General features: G+C 47.2%; 2 protein-coding genes across 3 annotated transcripts in view; both read right to left on the bottom strand.

Moving 5' to 3' along the window:
- Nucleotides 1–8,037: 8,037 nt before the first annotated feature.
- The window catches only part of LOC139048140 (G patch domain-containing protein 2-like), a 133,100-nt gene continuing 118,108 nt past the window's right edge, over nucleotides 8,038–23,029 (bottom strand). For both annotated transcript variants that reach the window (XM_070522648.1, XM_070522649.1), the window contains one exon: nucleotides 8,038–9,011. The gene's annotated coding sequence lies outside the window, so the exon portion shown is untranslated. The remainder of the gene's footprint in view (nucleotides 9,012–23,029) is intronic.
- Nucleotides 12,207–13,253, bottom strand: LOC139047923 (tigger transposable element-derived protein 6-like). Its single transcript, XM_070522099.1, has one exon. The coding sequence runs from the start codon at nucleotides 13,251–13,253 to the stop codon at nucleotides 12,207–12,209; it is 1,047 nt and encodes a 348-aa protein (XP_070378200.1).

Raw genomic sequence — 23,029 nt, 5'->3', positions numbered from 1 at the left:
AAGTGTAGCCCAAGAATAGCCAGACCCAAATTGTTTGTGAGCCAAAAGTGGTCAGACACATAGCCAATACGTTTGATGATGTTCTGCAGGTGTTTTATAGATGGTGCCTAAATCTCACCACGTAATTACAGCTTTAAAATTACTTCCGGCTCATACCAGCACAACACTGTCCTCATGATCTGAATAAAGAATTCTAGCGATTGCTGCCACTCAGACATGGATTTGGACACCACTTATAGTTACAATGAGCCGAAGGATTTCTTTTTCGATTTACTCATGACGTTGCTTACCAGATGATTATGATGAAGCAACATTTACTGGGCCCGAAATAAATCGGTGGTGCACGCAGGCACCAGACGGGGTGGTTCCCTAGTTACGGGACGCGCATATTTCTATGGGCCCCGCGCGCGCGCGCATGGGGTCTAGGACATTTCAGGAGCTAGGCGCGTTTTTTTTTTTTTTTTTTACACGACGACTAGGGACATAGACTCCCCTAGGGCGAAAAGTTACCTAGATATATAGTTCTCGTTGGTGCCGCGGGGGCAGCGCTGCAGTCGACCGGCTGCACAGGCGAGCGAATGTAAATGCGCAGCCGGCGCCCCACGAGCTCGCTAGGAAGGCGCATCGCATTAGTGCGCCAGGCGAGGGTAGATTTATGGGCGCGAGTCGACTCTCGCGGAGCATGTAAACGCAGGATCGTCGCATTAGGAATGATGGGAAGGAATTGGCCACCAACATGGCGGCGGTCCCGGCTGCCCGCTTCGAATTGAATTTGGCGTTGCTTTTGTAAAATGCACTTCGTTCGCAGCAAATGATTGTCTAAACGGCTTTCGCTTAGTCTGAGGCCGCTTCGACGACAGAGTATTATGGCTAACCTTGTAGTGTTTTCGAGATCGCTGCTCGTTTCGAACGGGTCGAAGCCTAACGAAACATTCGAGATGTCAGCGCTACCTATCTCTAGAGTCGGGAAATAGCCACAACGACGGCGTATCGCCTCTGAGATCTGAAGATCTCGCTGGTCAACTAAAACTGTAAAAACCGTGCGCTGCTTAGCGTACGCTACACTATAGCGTATAGTGTACGCTATAAGTTGCGTACGCTAAACCAAAACTGTCTATTTCTCGACACTCAGCCACCAACGTGCACTCCGCCTATTACCGGACACCAGTTAGACCGGAAGTCGGCTGCACTTCCCTTATGCGACACCTTGTGGCGCTGCGTTCTCGCGAGAGTTAAAGCGCTACATGTAAACGGCGTCGCATCGCCTTTCCCAAATGCGCTGGGAAATGCGATGCGCCACTGTCGCATTCATGTAAACGGGGCTTATAGCCGCGTTTACATGAATGCGACAGTCGCATCGCATCGCATTTCTAGCGCATCACATTCATGTAAACAGCAGTAATGCGCTAAAAAGGCGCATCGCATTAATGCGCCAGGCGAGGGTAGAAGCCGCGTTTACATGAATGCGACATTGTCGCATCGCATTTCTATCGCATCACATTCATGTAAACAGCAGTAATGCGCTAGGAAGCCGCATCGCATTAATGCGCCAGGCGAGGGTAGATTTACGGGCGCGAGTCGACTCTTGCGGGGCATGTAAACGCAGGATCGTCGCATTAGGAATGATGGGAAGGAATTACCCACCAACATGGCGGCGGTCCCGGCTGCCCGCTTCGAATTGAATTTGGCGTTGCTTTTGTAAAATGCACTTCGTTCGCAGCAAATGAATGTGTAAACGGCTTTCGCTTAGTCTCAGGCAGCTTCGACGACAGGGTATTATGGATAACCTAGTGGTGTTTTCGAGATCGCTTCTCGTTTCGAACGAGGCGAAGCCTAATGAAAGAAACATTCGAGATGTCAGCGCTACCTATCGCTATAGTCGGAAAATAGCCGCAACGACGACTAATGGCCTCCGAGATCAGAAGAACTCGCTGGCCAGCTAAAGCTGCAAAAAACGTGCGCTTCTTCGCGTCCGCCACACTATAGCGTATAGCGTACGCTATAAGTTGCGTACGCTAAACTCAAACTGTCTATTTCTCGGCACTCAACCACCAACGTGCACTCGGCCCACAACCGGAAACCAGTTGCACCGGAAGTCGGTTGCACTTCACTTATACGACACCATGTGGCGCTACGTTTTTGCGAGAGTTAAGGCGCTACATGTAAACAGCGTCGCATCACCTTTCCCAAATGCGCTTGGAAATGCGATGCGCCACTGTCGCATTCATGTAAACGGGGCTAGATATACGGACGCGAGTCGACTCTCGCGGAGCACGTAAACGCAGGATTGTCGCATTAGGAATGATGGGAAGGAATTAGCCACCAACATGGCGGCGGTCCCGGCTGCCCGCTTCGAATTCAATTTGGCGTTGCTTTTGTAAAATGCACTTTGTTCGCAGCAAATGACTGTGTAAACGGCTTTCGCTTAGTCTCAGGCCGCTTCGACGACAGGGTATTATGGATAACCTTGTGGTGTTTTCGAGATCGCTTCTCGTTTCGAACGAGTCGAAGCCTAACGAAAGAAACATTCGAGATGTCAGCGCTACCTATCACTAGAGTCGGAAAATAGCCGCGACGGCATATGGCCTCCGAGATCCAAAGATCTCGCTGGCCAGCTAAAGCTGCAAAAAACGCGCGCTGCTTCGCGTCCGCTACACTATAGCGTATAGCGTACACTATAGGTTGCGTACGCTAAACTAAAACTGTCTGTTTCTCGGCACTCAACCACCAACGTGCACTCGGCCCACTACCAGAAACCAGTTACACCGGAAGTCGGGTGCACTTCCCTTATACGACACCATGTGGCGCTTCGTTCTCGCGAGAGTTAAGGCGCTACATGTAAACGGCGTTTTTTAATTGAAAAAAAGAAATTTTAAAAATCCACGCGCGGCAGAAAAAGAAGACCGAGAACCAAAACTGACTGAATAGTTTCTAAATATCCCAATAAATGATGCTAACCATCTGAGAATGCTTGGAAAGCAGCAAAATACAAATTTGCAACCATCCATAGCAGGCCATCGATGAGCATAGGCGCAGACAGGAAAGTGTTAAAAGAACCAAGGTGCCTCCCGATGCCAGACAACCTTGCCAGCAGCGCTCATTTGGTCTGCTGGCCTCGCTGGCCAGAGCGATCATACATATACTTGAAGCGGTCTGCGCTGGACGCATGAAAGAAGACGAAGGAAGGTGCTAGGGGAGAAGTGAGAAGGAAGAAGTTGGAATAAAATGGCGGACGACACCCGTCTCACTTAGATGATGTCATTTCTGTTGCCGTTCTAGTTAGGAACGCTACATTTTGGCGCAGCCGACAGTTTTCGAAGACCAGCGATGCGGGTGACGTTTTTCGTCGACCAGGCGTCATCAGAGTCTGTTGTGTTCACCCGATACCAAGTGCACGGTGAGCCAGCGACGGACCTTCCTCTTGAAGTTAGTTCTACCGCGCTGATCAACGTGGTACTGCAACAAGCTGCAATCAGCCGCCAAGCCCTCGTGCAAACAGGATCGGTGACAGTGAATCTACAACTGCAGACACTGAGCGAACTCGTTCTGGAACCCATACGACGTGGCACCCTCAAAGAGGAAACGCCTGCCGGGAAGGTGAGCCTAGACTTGAGTGTTATGGAACTGCAAAGGAACATTATACAACAGATCGAAATAATGAGAACTTTCGTCCAAGCGCTTAGTCGAGAGCAGTCAGCACGAAGTATTGTTGAACCAGATGTTTTTGAAGGAAAATCGCAAAATGCACACTACTGGCTGTGTTTTTTCGAGTATGCCTGTGACAAGAATCTGTGGCACTCCGACGACACAAAGATTTTGCATATGCGCCGCTATTTGGGCGGTATAGCCAGAAAATGGTATGACGTGCAACTCATGGATTATGGAACAACATGTTGGGAACTGTGGAAAAGCAACTTTTTAGGGGCTTTCGAAGGCAACGCAGTAGAAAGATGGGATGCGGCACTGCGGTTCAGTTATACAGGTGGCTCTCTGCTTGAGTACTGTCTTGAGAAGCGTCGCCTGTTGTATACTGCAGAACCGAAGCTGTCGTCTTCTGCTGTTGTAGCTTTGATAACGCAAGGGTTGTGTATCGAGATCCATTGTCATGTCCAGCTCAAAGGTCCAAGAACGTTTGATGACCTTCTGAACTTTCTACAGACCTCAGTGCCAAGAATTACATCGAGAAGACAGCCAGATGGTAGAACAGAGCAACTTGATTCCAATCTAGAGTCGTTGCCGTCAACTGAATGTGAACACAGCTTCATAAACAAATCTCTGGGAAGCGTAAATCATGACTGTGAGGATGGTGAAGAACCAATTACCGCAGTTCACGGCAACCTACTTCGACATAATCTGTCTACCGTGCATCACAAGCCCCAGAAAAAGAGCTTCAGTGAGACAGTATATTTGGTGTCGTCAAGCTTATTGTACGCCCCCATTAAGGTAGATGGCATTGAAGTGAAGGCTCTCGTTGACAGTGGAGCTTCGGTATCTATTATCAACAAGACTCGAGTGGATGCCAGTCGTCTGCACGCTGGTAGAACATTGCGTGTCCAAGCCTACGATGGGTCAGTGACCATGCATAGCGAATGGGTAACCCTGGCTATTGAATTTCAAGGAAATGCTATTACCAGTGACGTATTGGCCATTCCCAATGTCACCTACGATTTTCTTTTGTCCCGTCCAGACATGAAAAAACTTAAGATGAACCTCTATTGGGATGACAAGGTAATGGCCGAAGACACGATAAGAACAGAAGACCCTGGTGAAGAACCTAGTGTATCAAGGCTAATTTTTCACCACGAAGACATCAAGACTAAGTACCCAGAGCTTATATGCATAGGAAGCTACCCTCCAGCAATGAAATCCCATGTCGTTCCTTTCGAGCTCGCAGATAAAACAGTGGTTCGTAGAACCCCCTATAATATGTCCAGAGATAAAAAGGTGTGGCTGAAAAAGGAGTTGCAAGAAATGTTAGACGCAGGTATCATCCGGCCTTCTGTATCCCCATTTGCTTCTCCTATCACTATTGCACCTAAAGAAGACGGGACATTCCGCCTCTGCACAGACTACCGGGCTCTCAATCGTCAAACTGAATTGATACCTTATCCAATGCCGAGAATCGACGACATCATTGACGAAACCGGTGGTTGCCATTGGTTTTCACGAATAGATCTCTGCAAGGGCTTTTGGCAGATTCCACTAAGTGAAGAAACGAAGAAGTACACCGCGTTCATAACCCCATTTGACTTGTTTGAGTACAACCGCCTACCATTTGGTTGGAAAAACTCCCCTGCGTGGTTTCAGAAGATTATGACGGACATTCTGAAACCTTACCTGGGCACATTTTGCTATGTGTACATCGACGACATCATCATCTACTCAAAGACAAAGGACGAACACCGTAGTCATCTTTCAAAAGTTCTTCATGCCCTCAGTCTTGCCCAACTCAAAGTCAACTTCAAGAAAAGTGCGTTCTTTCAAGATACCGTAGTATTTCTTGGCAGGGTGTTTGATGGACAGACTAAAAGCACCAAGCAAGAATCGGTAGAGAGAATCTCCAAGCTGGTAAAGCCTTATGATGTGCACTCCCTGCGCGTTTTTCTTGGCCTTGCAGGACACTTCAGGGCGTTTATCAAAGACTATGCACTGAGAACAAGGTGCCTCACACGTTTAACTCAGAAAGACGTGCCTTTTCATTGGGACGAGAAGTGCGAAGCTGTCTATCGTGAGCTTGTAAAACTAATATCGTCGGACCCCATCTTGCGAATACCGGATTTTTCCTTGCCTTTCGTGCTGAACACGGACGCATCACATTATGCTACCGGTGCAGTTCTATACCAGAAGCCATCCAAACAAGCTGATCAAACCAAACACTACGTCGTGGGGTACTACAGCTATACCCTGAAACCCGCCGAAATCAATTACTGTACCACAGAAAAGGAAGCTCTGGCCGTCTTAAAAGCTGTGCAGTACTTTCGTACTTACCTGGAAGGTGCCAAATTCATACTTTTCACGGACCATCAAGCATTGACTCAACTTCTGAGCATGGCCCAGCCAAGAGGCCGCATTGCTAGATGGGTGAACTATCTGCAACAATTTGATTTCGTAATTTCGCACCGTCCTGGCCCACTCCTCACTGACGCTGACGCACTATCAAGATTACTTGTACAGGAATCAAGCAATAATCCAGATACAATCAATCATATTAAGCTATGGGAAGGTACAGAAGAGCTCCAGTTTATCAATGGAAGGTATCACGTACCACCAACTATGATTCCAAGGATTCTTCATCTATACCACGACACCCCTGAATCGGGTGGACATGATGGCTTCTGGCGCACTTATAAGAAATTGCTCATGAGATTCACATGGCCGGGCATGAAAAACGACATCAGCCATTACATCCGCACATGCCACCTCTGCCAGGTGAACAAAGTTAAATTCAAGCAATCGACAGACGTTATGACAAACCCTGAATATTCAAGCATCCCGTTCGAAGTAATTCATTTGGACTTCGCGGAGCTCAAAAAGAAGGGGGAAGGAGTCAAGCGAACGCAAGCTTTCTTGCTCTCCATAGATGAGTGCACACGGACGATTGCGGCTAAAGCTGGTAAAGAAGACGCAAACAGCGTAATAGACCTCCTCAAAGCTGAGTGTTTTAAACACACAAAGACGCTCGTCTGCGACAACGGGCCGGCTTTTCGGAGTGCCAAATTATCAAAGTGGGCCCAGGAGCACGGCATCATGATAAAGTATTCTTCTCCATACCACCCGGCAGCAAACGGCCTAGCGGAACGTGCCATACGAGACATCAAACAGTATCTGAAGATGTATCCAGACTTTGCCGGTGGCTGGAAGTGCTGTCTCGAGGCCGCTGTGAAGCATCACAACAGATCATACACCACGAGTTTAGGCTGCAGCCCTCATTTTGTAACTTCAGGTACAGCGCCCATACTTCCTGCAGATCGTGAGCTAGGTCTCCTAGAGAACCTCGAACTTGCGGAAGTAAGGAAAACTGTCAAAGAACAGGAGATCTACAAGCGCCGCATGAAGCGAAACTTTGATAAAAGGCACAGTAGCCAGATACCGGACATACAGCCTGGAGACTATGTCCTTGTAAGGAAAGGAGCTGTGCCCTCAAATTCAAAATATTGCGGACCATTTCAAGTTATTAAGATTGCATGCCAGCATGGAATATTGAAGAATGTCTGGTACGCCGGAGCCTCGGGCCAAACGGAGTGCGCCGCTATTGGAAACGTATTCAAGTATTACCCCAGGAGGTGTAATCAAAAGAAATCCGGAAGAGTGAAGCGGTCTGCGCTGGACGCATGAAAGAAGACGAAGGAAGGTGCTAGGGGAGAAGTGAGAAGGAAGAAGTTGGAATAAAATGGCGGACGACACCCGTCTCACTTAGATGATGTCATTTCTGTTGCCGTTCTAGTTAGGAACGCTACAATACTCTTATGCACATGTTGCCTCACGGGATAAGTGTGAAGAAGCGCAACTCGTAGGTCAATTGACAAAGCAGGAATATGGGCTCAGGGGGCATAATATGGTCGCACATTCTCGCACCTGAATGCAGTGGTGCGCAGGATGAAATGGCATGAGACTCGATCACTGTGGTAACTGCCGATATCCTGTGGATGAACAAAACAAAACCCAGGCTAACTATCTACTGCCACTTTGTTGTAAAAGTAGCCCGAACACAAAACTTCGTGATTGCACTTAATGTTCTGCAGCAGCTTGGCCCAACAAGTCACAAATGTAGCCCTTTGGCACAATGTACGCAGCTGTACTACCCCTGACATAATGACTGTTCAACTAAAATATCAACACTTGCCATGTCAGAAAGCATTTGCACATATCTGCTTTGCATTATTTGTCCGCTTGCACCAAATGACCGAGGCATGGTGGTTAGAACGTTTGGCTTCAAACTGTATGTTGGTCTGATTCGAGGTTGGGTATCTCCTACACATAATGTCAAGCCTTGATCCAAGCAAAGCATGCAAAACAAATGAAAAGACAAACTCACCATTGAAGAACACTGGCCCATTTATTAGCTCATATTTTGCAGTAACAAAACAAGTGTCAAGACTGCCAAGGAGAGCAACATGATGCCAGAGTAAAATGCAAAAAAGCAAAGGACATTTTAGTCTGCAAGTGAATCAGAAAAATCACCATATTTCTACGAGTCTTGTTCAGATATCTAGAGAACGAATTTCCGTGAACAAAAGTGAAGCTAACTTCACCGCAATACTGGACAAAGCGTCACGCCTTTGCATTTATGCAAACTGCTTTATTGTAATGATCTGGCATTGAAGCAAACAAGAAAGACAACATGGCTGCTATCTGTAAACTGGTGCCCCACCAAAGCACTTGTCATCAACCAATTAAGAGGTGCAGTCAATGCATAGTCACTACACTTTAATAACCTGTGATCACAGAAAACACCACATAATAAGGAGAGTGACAATGGATTTACTGGTGTAATTTATTTTTCTACTAAATGAAGCAAATTGAAGCCCACCATAACCATCAGCAAAAAAAAAAAATGCACATAGACATTTAAGTCCCAATGGTAAAACATTGCATGAAAGTGGAGCAACAATGATATCATGACAGCATGTGAATGGTAGTAAAAACTTACCACAAAAGGCTGTGCATCTAGAAGTTCTAACCGTCATTACACAAGAGACATGAGACACCTGCTTTGCCAAAGCAACACATATGGAAGGCAGGTCAAAGGAAATGTAGTCCGCTTGTTTTTCAGGTCACCAAAAATCACCAGGTGGGCATTTCTTCTTTTCACTTGGTCCACCACTGAGTCACGCGCACACATCAACCACCAAAGAAGCTCAGCATGCTAGAAACTTGTGCAATATTTTTCCACTGGGCAGTGATAATGACACCTCAAGATGCCTGGCCTTGCGAATCAAGGATGCTTTGCAGACCGACTCCTTTGCAGCTGATGTAGCCAGCAGGGCTTGGGAAAAGTGCTGCCTCCAGACCTGCCAAAAAAGCAGTGCATTGTTACAGACGCACTGTCACTCAGGCTTTTCAAATTAGCTCTCACTTCTAGCACAATTCTGCCCGAAATTCGACCTATCCATACCATCCAGAGCAAAGTAAACAGCTGCACATTTGTATTTTTCTCTGAACGGCGAAACACAAAAACTAAACCTCATAATTACTTTGTTTAGCACAAAACAAAGTAATTATGGATTCGCACCAACTAGCCCACCAACGCATTGTGCTAAACCTCATAAGCATTTCACTGAATACAGATTCCACACCAACACATTCAGGTACTCTTTCTTTCCCCATACAATAACAGATTGGTATGCATTTCCCAAACAATACAGTCAAACCTCGATATAACAAAATTCGTAATGTAACAAACTATTTTCATTTCTCGATCTCAGTTGCACTAAAAATTTATCGTTTTTTCTTTTGATATAACAAAGCAATTTTTTGACACATATAAACAAGTTTTTTGCCATTTCATGCATGCACTTGGAGTCGGTATGCCTAGTAAATCTAGCAAACAACTATGAAAATGTTAGCCATGGGAAAAGTGATCTCAAGCATCCTTCCACATGAAAAGTTAGCACTGGCAGAACTGTTATCAAAGCAGGAAACACTGCTACATCACTTATCGCATAGGTAAACAACTGGCGAAGGCTGCGGGGCGCGCGGCAGCTTGCAGAGCTCGGAGAAACACGAGAGTTGATGGTTCCTTCTGTGCTAGAGGGATGGGGAGGGAGTAAACGCGAATAACGTGATCAAGCCTGCGCTAGGGAAGGCGCGAACATGCACCTATCTGCCCTCTCCTCCTAGAGTGTGTGTCTCCTCTTCCGCACGTGCGGCCATATGTGGGCCCCGCGCCCTATCTTGAAGGAATCAAATCCACGTCACAAAGTTTCCTTGTGGCGTTCTCACCTGTACTCTTAGTACAAAGAAACGACAACACAGTAGTGCAAACAATCACAAGGGCATTTAATGCATCTTTCATACACTAATGCCTACCAGCTGAATTGCTATCCACGAACATGCCGATGAATGCACGACGAATCGAAGAAGTCCGACTCACCGCGACCAGATAGCGAGCGAATATGTTCGCCCCATGCTGGACGCCAACGCCTGGTTGTTTGCGTGTACAGTCATGCAAATGGTGGTGCATTTGAACGATTGTGTTCATCCATTTCAGTGTACGCCTTGCGAGATGGTCTCGGAAGAGCATGGATCGGCGCATGCACGGAATGTCTGTGCTGCTTGCCGACCTGCAGCCAAAAAAGAAAGAGCGTACTCCTTGTCGCGCTCGACCAACTGCGCCGTTAGGTACCGTAAAAGCGCGCATATACTACGAGTTTTTTTTCCTATTATTAGCGTCCCAAATTTTTGCCTCATACCACATGCGGATCTGAACAAAAATTTAAGTCAGAAATTTGGGCTAGAAGTTTTGGTTTCATTATCGCTGAGTAGCTATGGCTTGACTTCGTTATTACTGCGTGGCTACAGCTTGGCTTCCTTATTGCTGCATTGCTACGGCTTGGTTTCGTTCTTGCTGCGTGACTACAGCATCGTTTCTTTATTGTTGAGTGTGCACCTTGGCAGCACATGTGCGAACCACGCTTCGCGAAGTGCATCTTTTTTATTCCACATTGAAGGACCAAGATGCCCGGACCACGAAAAAAGTGCTCAGCTGCTTTCAAGAGAAAGGTTATTTTAGCCGCACAGGACATCGGCAACAGTGCAGCCGGGAGTCAGTTTGGCGTCAATGAGGGAAGCACTCACGGGTGCATCACAGAAGGAAGCCCTTTTCACGTGCAGCAGAATGCAAAGAAGCTTTCGCTGCCCAAAAAGTGGGACATTCCAGAAAATCAGTCATCCTGACGGAGTTCGTACGCCTACATCGAGCTGAGCATCTAGCTGTGAGTGTGGAGCTTATGCAGGCAAAAGCTAAGGAGCTTGCAAGAGAAAAAGGGCTACTGAGCTCCGCCTTCAAAGCAAGCAAGCACTGGATTTATCGCTACATGTGCCGTGCTGGATTTTCCTTGCGCCGCCGAACTTCGATTTCGTAAAAGCTGCCAGAATCGTTCGAAGAGCTGCTTGTGGCTTTCCAGCGCCACGTTATTTCGCTGCGCAAGTCCAAGAACTTCCAGCTAGGGCAAACAAACGTCGGTTTATCTGGACATGCCATCGCCCCTCATCGTGCATGAAAAGGGCTCTAAACAAGTTTATGTCTGGTCCCCTCGCAATGAGAAAATGCGAGTTACCGTCATGTTGTCGTGCATGGCAGACAGATGCAAGCTCCCGCCCTATGTCATCTTTAAGTGCAAGACAGTGGCTAAAGCTGAAGAGCTGCAAAAAGTAAGATACCATGAGAAAGGCTGGACTGTTGTCGTTCCCATCCATCCTTATGCTGGATGCATTTCTTTGCCATGTGGCCGACTCAATGAAGAGGCTGTTGCCCGAATCCGGCACTGAACTCATCGTTATCTTGGGTGGGATGACATCTCAGCTGCAGCCTAAGATGTTTGCGTGAACAAGTTGCTCAAGGACGCAGTCAAGTGGTGTTACACAGATCGGATGTGCTCAGGTGAGCCTGCAGTGACACCAACCGGGTGGCTGAAGTGGGCTTTGCCAGCCACGCAATGCAAGTGGATTGTGGACGCATGGGCCAGCATACCAGAGGACCTTGTGCGTCGCGCATTCAAGAATTGCGGCATCTCAAACGCGCTCGATGGCACAGAAGATGAGTACCTCTGGGAAGATATGTCTGACAAGAACTATCCAAAGAGAGCACAGCTGAGGAAGACAGTGATTGAAGTGCGGAGTGCAATTTAAATGAACGTTTTCCTTGAGTTTTCCTTACTGGTATTATACTCAGATACAGTCGAGTCTCGCTACAACGAAACTGACGGTGCAAGAGAAAAAATTAGTAGAAACGAAAATTTCATTGTTGTGGAATTCACAAAAATATGACTAACCTGAACTGGTAAACCACAAACTTTTATTTCCAAAAGTCAACCAGTGTCGACTGCTTCCCTTTTCTTCTCAGGAGCATCATGACACAATTTTCACAGTCGGCGAGTAGCTGCATCGTGACGTCGTCATCATGCACAGCCACGAAGTTTCTGACGACATCGAACGCATCCAGTACACAAGATGTGGCTGGTGGATGCAGGTCTGGTACTTCGTCGTCATCCGACTGGCCCCCGTTGTCGCGGACACTTAATGTCCTCATCGCTCAATTCCTCATGGGCGATCACATTAATGTCAGCGTCGATGAAGTCGTCCAGCTCGACACCGGATGGCACACTTCCGGCACCTTGAAGGACCGCCCAGGACGCAATTACGTCTGCCGGCAGACGCACTGCTCCATTGCAGTCAGCAGGATCCTCAGCGGAGTCGGTGTATGGGTCTCCGGGCTTGAAGCCCGCATGCGTGAAGCAGTTCACGATAACTGGCCATCCAGTTGCAGCCCACGCAGCAATCATCATCTGCAGCACCATGTAGAGGTCTAACTTCGTGTTGCGACCGGTCTCCACATTCAATACAAGATGCTGCATCATTCGCTGGCGGTAGGCGCACTTCAGACTTCTAATGACACCTTGGTCAAGTGGCTGTATTATCGATGTGCAGTTCGGCGGAAAGTACTTCAGTTCCACATTTGTGAGCCCCGCATCCAGAATATGATGGGCGGAGCAATTGTACAGCAACAAGCACACCTGCCGGCCCTGCCTGCTCATGTCGCAGTCAAATGATGCGACCCATTTGGAGAAAATGGCTCGCGTCATCCAAGAGCGGCTGTTGGCGACATATTTTATGGGAAGGCTCCTATTACCTTTAAAGCAACGGGGCCTTGCACTCTTCCCAATAACTAGCGTTGGGCGCTTGTCGGATCCGTCCGCGTTAATGCACAGCAGCACAGTCACGCGCTTCTTACTGTGTTTCCCACCGTAGCAACGCTGACCTTTCATTTCGATGGTTTTTGACGGCAGCATCTCATAAAACAGGCCTGTTTCGTCAGCGTTGTAAATGTCCCGCATGGCACAGTCTTTCAACAATGCCGAAACGTTTGTGGAGATCCAGGCGGATGCGTTGCCTATGTCTGCCAATGCCGACTCACCAGAAAGCATCTTGCCGACAATGTCATGGCGGGCCTTGAATCTGCTAAGCCAGCGTGTGCCCGCCTTAAAATCATCAATTCCCAGCAGGCAACCGTAATTCAGGGCCTTCTGCTGCATGGTGTTTCCACTGATGGGTATGTTTTTCGCCCTCGTCTCGAAAACCACGTGTACATAGCCTTGTCGAGGTCTTCGTGCACCGACGGCGTCAGCTTCTTCCACTTGGTTGATGTGCCCAATGCAAGAGCTTGCGCTATTGCTTCTTTGGACTTCAAAATGGTGGACAGCAAACTGGAGAAATCCCAAACTTTTCCGCAACGTCGCCTTTCTTCTGCACACTTGCGACTTCGGCCAGGATCCGAGCTTTATCCTTCAAGGATAAAAACTTTCGACATGGCGCCACCATGCTAAAAAGCCCGCTAAAACAGAACGACTTCTCTGAGCAAATCGAACACCGCTACACATGCACAACATGAACTACCAATTGCACTAGCCCTAACTACGCACCGACAGCACCGAGATGCAGCATGGACTGACAAGACAACTGAGCTTCCGCTTTGGAGTGTCTGGGGCTAAAAAGTTTCAAGCCAATCCCTAAGGTAGGCCAGTCTCATCGCCGTCGCCATCGAGCAATGGCGGCCCCCATGCTCGGTCATCAGCGGCAGTTCCTTGTGGTGCCAACACGTGATCATAACTTTGCAGACGCATTTTTATGTGCAAAATGACCGAAATTGCGTTTCCTGCACGGCAAATTAGTACCCGTGTCACACGGGCACATTTGGAAAGCCTTTCAGTCGACGGCCTTCGAAACGCCAGAACTCTATCGACTCAAAGGAGTTGTCGCGCTGCTACACGGCACTTTTGAAAGGCCGTTGAGTGGTTCCGGCGTTTCTAGCCAAATCGTGTGGCGTTGCGTATCTTTATTTTCGTTTTCATGTCACAAAAAGTTAAACAACATTAAAACCACTTAAAAGCACTATAATTTCTTTTATGTTTGTTTATACATTAAAACAATTGTTTATACATTGCCTTACATGTATGTTTAGTTTTTAAGTTGTTGAGTAGCGAAACTGCGGCAACGTTTGCGTCGCCGCACGTCGCTGTTGTCGAGAGTGTGTGTAGTTCGCGCATATCAAGTGGCAAAAATACTTTATTGAATAATTGATAACACTCATATATAGTATTTTTAGAGCATTTTGGTTTGATTTGTTCTTTCTAACCGTGAGTTGGAGCACACTGTGAACGAGAGGGCATGTTCGCGCTGTTTCCGTTTCCGTTGCTCAAAGGCCATCGAGATTTCGATAGAGTTGTAAGGTGCTCCGTTGACTCGATAGACTATTGACTCGGCGGCCGTCGAAACCGCCCGTGTAGCAGCTCGAACTTGACCTTTGAGTCAACTGACTATCGGTTGGAAGGCCTTCCAAACGCCCGTGTGACACGGGTATAAATTTCGAGCCTGGAATTACTTCGTCAGATTTCGTTGAAGCGGAACGGCATAAGAAAACGTGTTCGTTGTGGTGAAGATATTTATGCATTGACTCCTATGGGCAGCTGACGGGGAACTGAGAATTATTCATTGTACCATTGTACCGAAAATTTCATTGAAGCGGCGTTCATTTTAGTGGAGTTCGACTGTCAAATTTTTTTTTCCATTTCGTGTCCCGAAAATTTAACCTCGTACTATGTGCGGGTTCGTATTATACGTGGGCTTTTATGGTAAAAATGGCGAAAGTGAGGTGCTAGCAGCGCCACACTTGCGCCATCTTTCATAATGTGCTGCAACCAGACCAACCGCCACTGGCACTAAGTTACATGGAGAAGCAACACTACAGGAGATTGCGAGACATGCGGGGGTAAAGAACACATAAGGGGATGCCCGAGTCACACATACCCACAGCCTCAAGACAGCAACCCGACACATTAGCAGGCAGCGCCACAAATGCACCGAGTGCGCACTGCTTTTCAATGAACGCCTTTCACACCAATGCTTTAGCGAGATGTGCCATGAATACACTGGGTATGTGCCGCTCTTCAATGAACCTCTCGCCAACTTGGGTCGCTGACTATGTCACTGAGTGTGTGGCAAGCCAGGGGCCAATTCTCAGCGCTCAAAGGCACCAGCACACAACGCTTCTCGTCTCGGAAGTCATCTGTGGACTTCTCAGCAGTGCCACTGGATGGCACAGCATGTCCAGAAAGAAGCTCGAGAGATGAGCCGGTTGCTGCATGGCACGTTTCTGAGTGTTCGCACACACCGGCATGTGATGCATTTCAACAACCATGCACAGGCTTTGTGGCAGCAGTGCTACGTGGCACCAAGTGTTCTTAGGGAAGCGTGAGAGTCCCGCTGCAGTACATGCCTTATGGATAACTCGTTTCGACAGTAGCAATACATGGTTTGGCTATATTGATTCAATGCTAATGCATAACCATTGAGTAATTGTAAAATGGGTTCTGCTGCAAACTTTTTAAGGGAGGACACAGGTCGTAAAAACCGAAAATCACGAAAAAAATCAATTTTTGGGAACTATTTGCTTCGGCATCTGTTGCGATGTTCCGGCGAAGAAGAAGACTAAAGAGACAAGAACAGGAGGGGGAGGAAAAGAAAGAAGTGGTCAAGATGGATCCCTGTAAATAAATATGTGTATTTTAACAAGTACTTTAAATCTGTAATGCCTAATCTACACCGTATCAAAACGATTTGCCCAAAAGCACACCCAAAGTGTCTGGAAAAAATATTTTGTCAGCGTGGATGGCGAGAAACAACACCAAAATTGCGCAGGAACATCGGAGTTCACGGAGCTATTTCTCGTCTTTCCCGCTGCTGAGCGCCACCATCTGGGTATCGCTCGAAAGCTCAAAGTTTCGCCTTTCATTTCCCTGCATCCTCGCCGATGATGGCCGCATAGAAAAAGTGCAAACTTAAAACAATAAGGGGCCGGTCTGAGGAAGCTCGCGATGCATGCGGCCCTCCTATTGACTCAGCGCACCAGCACACTGAGACGAGTCTTCTGATTGGCTGTTGCTATGGCAACTAGGCCTAGGAGACAAGCTCATCTGCTAGGCCTGGCAATGGGTCGCTTTGACAACTGCAGATACAGTAAAACCTCGTTAAACCGTACCCGCTTAAACAGTAGTTTCAGTTTAAAAGTAGTAAAGTCAATTCCCCGACTCAGCGGCCATTGAACATAATGTATTTTGTATCCGCATAAACCGTACCAGCTTATTGCGTACGCATCGGTTAAAACCAAGCGTTTCCACTTTTCGTCGTGCAAACACGGCGGTGCGTCGTCTCCATCGGGCGGCCCGGCAGAACAACAAGCCTCAGAGATCGGTACAACGGCCTCCAAGCGCCCTGTTGCGTTTGCACGTGAAGCCGCATCAACATCAACATCATTTCGACGCCGCATGGGCGCCGTGCCAGAGCGTTGTGGCGTCGTGCAAGCGAGGACTCATGCCGAAGCTAGGATAAAAAAGACGCCGGGTGCTCAGCATAGAAGAAAAATTTGACATTGTCCGTGCTACCGAACGTGACACGGAAAAGTCGGCGCTGGCCCGTGACATCGATCTGCGCTTGACTACAGTGTGTGGCATTTGGAATGCGAAGTTGCTCGGCAGCGCTGCTGCGACCGCGAAGAGATGTCGGCTACGAGGTTCGACTTTTCACCGTCATTGCCGCTGTTGTTGCCGAAGTGTCAACTAGCGACAGTGATGAGGACGACACGGAAAGCGACAGCACGGGCTATTCAAGCCCGACAATGGCAGAAGCTGCGCGTTACGTCAGCCTCATGAATGCGATCGTCGCAAGGAGAACAGGGGCGCGATAACGTAACTATTCCAAATGAAAAGTTTTTCGAACTCCGGCACTCGGCAATGAAAAAGGCGCCCCGGGACTTATGCAGCACTACTGCGCGCGTGCACGGAGAATACGTAACGCCAACGAGGAATCTGCCGTGCGAGTGTTTGCCAAGAGGAGGGGGGCTGGCTGAGAAGCTGGCACGCAGCTTCAGTAAATTTGAGGCCGCTGTCGTCGTGCTAGGCCGCCGCGACATCAAACGAAAATAACACTTACGTCCCACGAAGTGAATAAATACTGCATGTTTTTCCCTTTTCATCACACTCTCTCTGAGTTCCGTTTTCGACAGGTAAGTGGGCGATCTCATGCTATTTCGCTTAAACAGTACTACCGTTTAGTACGTACTTTTTCCGAGCTCCGGCCGACTACGGTTTAACAAGGTTTCACTATGCCCTTTCTTTGTTCATCGTATTGAGAACGTAAGCGGCAAATCGACGCTCTCTAAAAAAATGATGTTTGATACCGAACTTGCATCCATGAAAAGCGAAGCGCAAGCTGTCTCTACCTCCTATGGCGTTACTAACGGCCTGCAAGGGTGCCGACCTACAAAATATTCCCAGCCAGCCGCAGCGGTGGGGGTGGCGATATTCGGAGAACCAGACCTTGGAATGCTTCCGGCCCGCTGCGATGACTCGTTCTAGGAAAACAATATGCTGCGTTCCCAAGCAAGCACTGCCGCTATGACTAAATGCGGTCTGCGGACCAAGTATTGTTCGTGGATTTGCCGTGGCCGCCACGGGTTGTTAGAAGCGATGGAAATCCGGGGAGCTCCTGGAAGATGTTTTGTGCTGCTGTCTCACGCAGCTTAGAAGTCATGGACAGACACGGAGGCCATTGTCTGCAGAGTCAACACTGGGATGAAGAGGCGCCTGCTTGGGGAAAAGCACTGTGTCTCCGAGAACCCACTCACCTCGGCGTGGTCAGTGAAACCTGTGCGGAAGTGTGTGTAACCCTCCCCTTTAAAGGCGGGTTGGCTACGATGACTTTGAACGCTCAGAGTTTGTAGCAGGCTGAACGATCGTTTTTTCTTCACCTAGGGATCTAGGGAGGGCAGAGTGTTTATAAGCAGTTGTGCGGTTGCTGAGTGTGCATTCTCTTGCAGTCATGTTAGACTGATGAACTGTAACATTCTCATGTAAATGCTGTAAATAAACCCTATTCCTCGTTCCCAATGAGAACAAGTCTCTCCTTGCAACAACGTCCTCAGCGTGGATAAGTTGGACGACGGCATGGGCCAGCTACCATCTATTTCATGCCCGACTGCAAACATTACAATGGCAAGAAAGGGGAAGTTCAGACGAGCCGACAAGATTGCACTGGAGATAAGTCACTGCGTCACGCAATCTCAAACCGCATCGGCAACAATGCAACCGGCGAAGCTAGCCATTGCACTCTATCCCCGCGTGTGGTTTACTTTGCAGATCGCCGACGATGTGCCGATGCCCATTTCTGTGCCTCTCGCGCGTACACGGGTTTGTGTTGGTGCATTCGAGATTCTGTTATGAGCCTATACGTGCGCCTAATGTCTACATCAGCAGAAGAATTTAGCATTTTTAATTATATATTAATTATTATTTCCCGGTTTTGAAGCTTTAAATTTATATTTTCCCAGTTATTATTTTTTAGTTTTCTTTCTCAAGCTTTCTTACCCCCATATTCACAAATGCAACTTAAGTCGAAGCCCGTGCTTGACTTGATTTAGACGACGCCTGGCGTTAACGTGCCCAAAGACGCTCACTGTGTTTCCTTCAGCGCGTTCACGACAGGCGTCACTTACATCAAGTCAAGCATGGGCTTCAAGTTAAGTTGCATTTCTGAATACGGGGCTTAGTCTCAAATTTTGGGTTCAGCATGGTGTTTCTTCTACTCATTCAATTCTCGTCATTCTTTTTGTCCCTGAATGCAGGAAAGTCAGAGTGCACAAAAACTATGACATAGTGTCTTAGGGCACTTAAATATTTTGAAATGCTGTACAAATCACCAACAAGAATTCACTTTCTTAAAGCTGTATCTTTAAAATATCATAACTTTAGCTAAAGTACACATACAAACATCCAAGAGCTAACTTGCAGTATCTGAACATCCAGGAACACACCTGCTTCATTTTAGCTATGTTGTTGTAGTACATATTTTGCAACTCACATCCCAAAGTTTTAACACAAGAATAATAATGTAACTACTTTCTTTTTTATTGACCTCAAAAAAGTATAATTGCATACTTTTAAGCAGCACACAAGATTAGATGTGTCCCGAAAGTTTCATGTGTTTAGAGCGAGTATCAAAAATGGTTGTTCTGGATACCACGTCCCCTCATATTCAATGCTGTTTGTTTTTTGTACTTTCCTCAAAACGCAAATTTTGGGCTTCATGTAATATTCAGGCCTCGATATCTCAACACCAAGAACAGATAGAACTAAAGCTTTTTTTTTGCAGAGCAGAGCCTAATGTATACTCTATGCAGTATAGCAAGGAAACTTTTTTTTTCACTTTGGAAATTATTTATTTTGCAACAACTTCTGCCACGTGGTTGCCATATTTTGTGGGCTTGTATTCAATGGACTGTAAGATATCTATTAAGGGCCAGATAAAAAATGTGCTTGCTATCTTTCATTCCTTAGTCTTTATGCTATCTAACCATGCCTTCCAAATAATTTTTATTGTGTCATTTATTTCCCATTGTGGCCTTAAACAATGGAAGGGAAATGTTAATTATCATAGAAACTAATTGACCTACAACAAAACTAATTACATATTTGAAATCAGCACGAAAACCTTAATAAGACTGCAAAGTTTCATTACTATTTATGAAAAAGAGGATGAACATTATTACAATTGCAGTGTAGATTAGTGTTCCTTGGGAACTTAATGCCCCGTCGCAGTGCCGATGTGCCAACGAACCAACGACGAAGTCCACGAAAGCATGAGCGGGGTAAGCACTTGGGCGTTTGAAAAAATGAAGTAGTTGATTCTTGCATTTAACATGGCAATATCTATTTCCTGTTCCACCACAGTGGTGACTCCGGACCATGGAACACAACGCTCCAGAAGTTTACACCAAGCCACTACCAAGCACCGACTCGGCACAGTCCCTGACAACATTGATGAATCACTACGCAGTATGACTACCTCCGTGCTGGCATGACCATCCAGACATTTGGTTTATTCAAGTAGAGGCCCGTTTTAGGTCTCTAACATCACTTCACAGCAAGCAAAGTAGGCTACCTAATCAGCACCCTGCCAAATGAGCTAGTCGTCAAAGTGTGGGACATCCTTAGTGTGCCACCAAGCCGGACACCATACAACACGCTGAAGAAAGCTATCCTTGAGTGCATGGCAATTTCTGAATGGAAGCGGCTGCAAGTGCTAACATCAACCAAGCTTGGTGATCGCCGCCCATTGCAACTTCTCAGAGATACGCAAGCACTTCTCGGCACTCGGTTCTCATGTTTCGACAATGGTCTACAAAGGAACTGTTTACCCAGCATTACCACCCACGGTTCAGATGGTTTTGGCATCAGCATCGAAGCTGAACCCATCCGTGCTGGCCACCCTCGCCGACAAGGTATGCGAAATAGCATCTTCCCAGCTATCCGATTGTCCACTCCGAAACCTCCCTCACCAAAGCTAGATGACAATGCTGAATTTCACGCCGACATTCAGCGGCTCACAGATCTTGTGGCAAGCAACCTCACCACAAAGGACAACGACACCTCAGCGAGATAGTTCGGCGATGGAGGACCCTTCAGGCGATCTCCACAACATGCACCAAGACCCTCCCATGGTCTTTCTCCAGCTAGACACTCTTCAGAATAATCGTCACCTTTTGGGTATCACTGATGCTTTGGACAGTCCGCGCGGCATTGTACACAACCATGTGGTTGGCCGGGAAACAACATTGAGAACCAGTAACAGCGACGAATGACTCCCGCTTGCCTGCCAGTTGCCTGTTCTTCGTTCAAGCATCCACCAGCAGATTGCAGTTTTCTATTGACACAGGAACAGAGGCGAGTGTGCTGCCCGCCCGTGGCATAGACAGAAACGGTAGGCCAATCAAGCAACTGCAAGCCGTGAATGACAGCAAAATTGAGATTACTGTCACAGGTCCATACCACTTAATATTGGAATTAGGAGGGCAATAGGGTGGATTTTCCTGGCGTCTCGTGTAAGTCACACAATACTAGGCGCTGCCTTTCTTGTGAACTAAGGCCTCCTAGTTGACATGGCAAAGAAAGGGATACTAGATTCCACAAGCGGATCAAAAGTGGCTGGCAAGGTTTCCATTCATGGTGTGGCACACTGTTCCATAACCTTACACTGCATTACTGGGTGAAATTTCTTCTCTTTCTGCTTTGCCTGACTGGACTAAACCTGTATGTCATAACATCAGCACATCATCACTCGAGGCCCACCGTGTCATGCATCAAACTGTCACCTAGCACCAGGGAAGTTAACCACAGCTAAAAATGAGTTCGAACATATGCTGGAGATTGGTATCGCTTGCCCATCATCTTGCGTATCGTCACCACATCTTCTTATGGTACCAACGAAAACTGGCCATTGGCGTCTATGCGGAGATTATAATTTCCTGAATGCAGCAACAGTCCCTGATAGATACCCACTGCCAAATATTCAGGACTTTATTGCCAGCCTCCATGGAATGAAAATCTTTTCCAAAATTGACCTGGCACAGGAATATCATCAGATCCCTATGGCCAAGGAAGATATTGCCAAAACCACCATTACAATCTCTTTCGGGTTTGAAATTCTATGAATTCCATTTGGCCCCAGGAACGCTGCGCAGACATCCGAACCATTTATTGACGTTGTCGTCCGTGGGCTACCATTTGCATTCGCTTGCATCGATGACATTCTGGTTGGCAGTCCATCACAAGAAGCTCATTGTGAACACCTCCGGTTGCTCTTCAACTGACTTCAAGTACGGCAAGCTTGGACAAGCGCCACTTGGACAAGCGTCAGTTTGGTATGCCATCCCTGGATTTTCTTGGTCATACTGCAAACAGCAACAGCAGCAAACCTCTCCCTGCAAAGGTCCAAGCCATTATAAATTACCCTCGTCCAAACTCCTGATGTTTTCTCAGATTAGTAAATTTCTACATGCGTTTCATCCCTTCTTGTGCCACAACGCTTAAACCACTGGAAGACCTACTGGCACACAAAAAATCAGCGGCATCAACTCCACTCTGGGCGGATGGTGGGGGCATCTATGCAAGATGCCCCCACCAGTCTTAAGGTGGACGCTTCTGGTGCGCCTGTAGGAGCAGTTCTTCTGCAGTTCAGTGATGGCGACTGGAAACCCATTGGACTTTAAGAAGCTGTCTGGCCCTGAGATGCACTACAGTGTTTGTGGTCGAGAGCTTCTTGCATGTTACCTCAGCATGAAACACTCTTGCCATTTTCTAGAGGGATGTTGTTTCACGCTGTCCACTGACCATAAACCATTAATTATACCTGTGTCACACGGGCACATTTGGAAGGCCTTCCAGTCGACGGCCTTCGAAACGCCACAACTCTATCGACTCAAAGGAGTTGTCGCGCTGCTACACGGCACTTTTGAAAGGCCGTTGAGCGGTTCAGGCGTTACTCGCAAAATTGTGTGGCGCTGCGGATCTTTATTTTCGTTTTCATGTCACGAAAAGTTAAACAACATTAAAACCTCTTAAAAGCCCTACAATTTCTTTTGTTTGTTTATACACAAACATTTGTTTATACATCGCCATACATATATGTTTAGTTTTCAAGTTGTTGAGTAGCGAAACTGCGGCAACGCTTTCGCCGCTCGATGCGGCCGCCGTTTTGGTGTGTGTTCGCACATGTCAAGTGGCAAAAATGCTTTATTGAATAATTAATAACACTCATATATAGTATTTTTAGTGCATTTTGGTTTGATGCTTTTTTCTAACCGTGAGTACGAGCACACTGTGAACGAGAGGGCATGTACGCGCTGTTTCCGCTTCCGTTGCTCAAAGGCCGTCGAGATTTCGATAGAGTTGTAAGGTGCTCCGTTGACTCGATAGACTAT

The sequence above is a fragment of the Dermacentor albipictus genome, chromosome 7, assembly GCF_038994185.2.
Source record: "Dermacentor albipictus isolate Rhodes 1998 colony chromosome 7, USDA_Dalb.pri_finalv2, whole genome shotgun sequence".
Lineage (NCBI taxonomy): Eukaryota > Metazoa > Arthropoda > Arachnida > Ixodida > Ixodidae > Dermacentor > Dermacentor albipictus.
The sequence above is the reverse complement of the archived record's forward strand: the minus strand, read 5'-3'. Positions and strand labels throughout refer to the sequence as shown.

Coding starts and splice junctions, on each gene's coding strand:
- LOC139047923 (XM_070522099.1), bottom strand. CDS start 13,253: ATGCAGCAGAAGGCCCTGAATTACGGTTGCCTGCTGGGAATTGATGAT.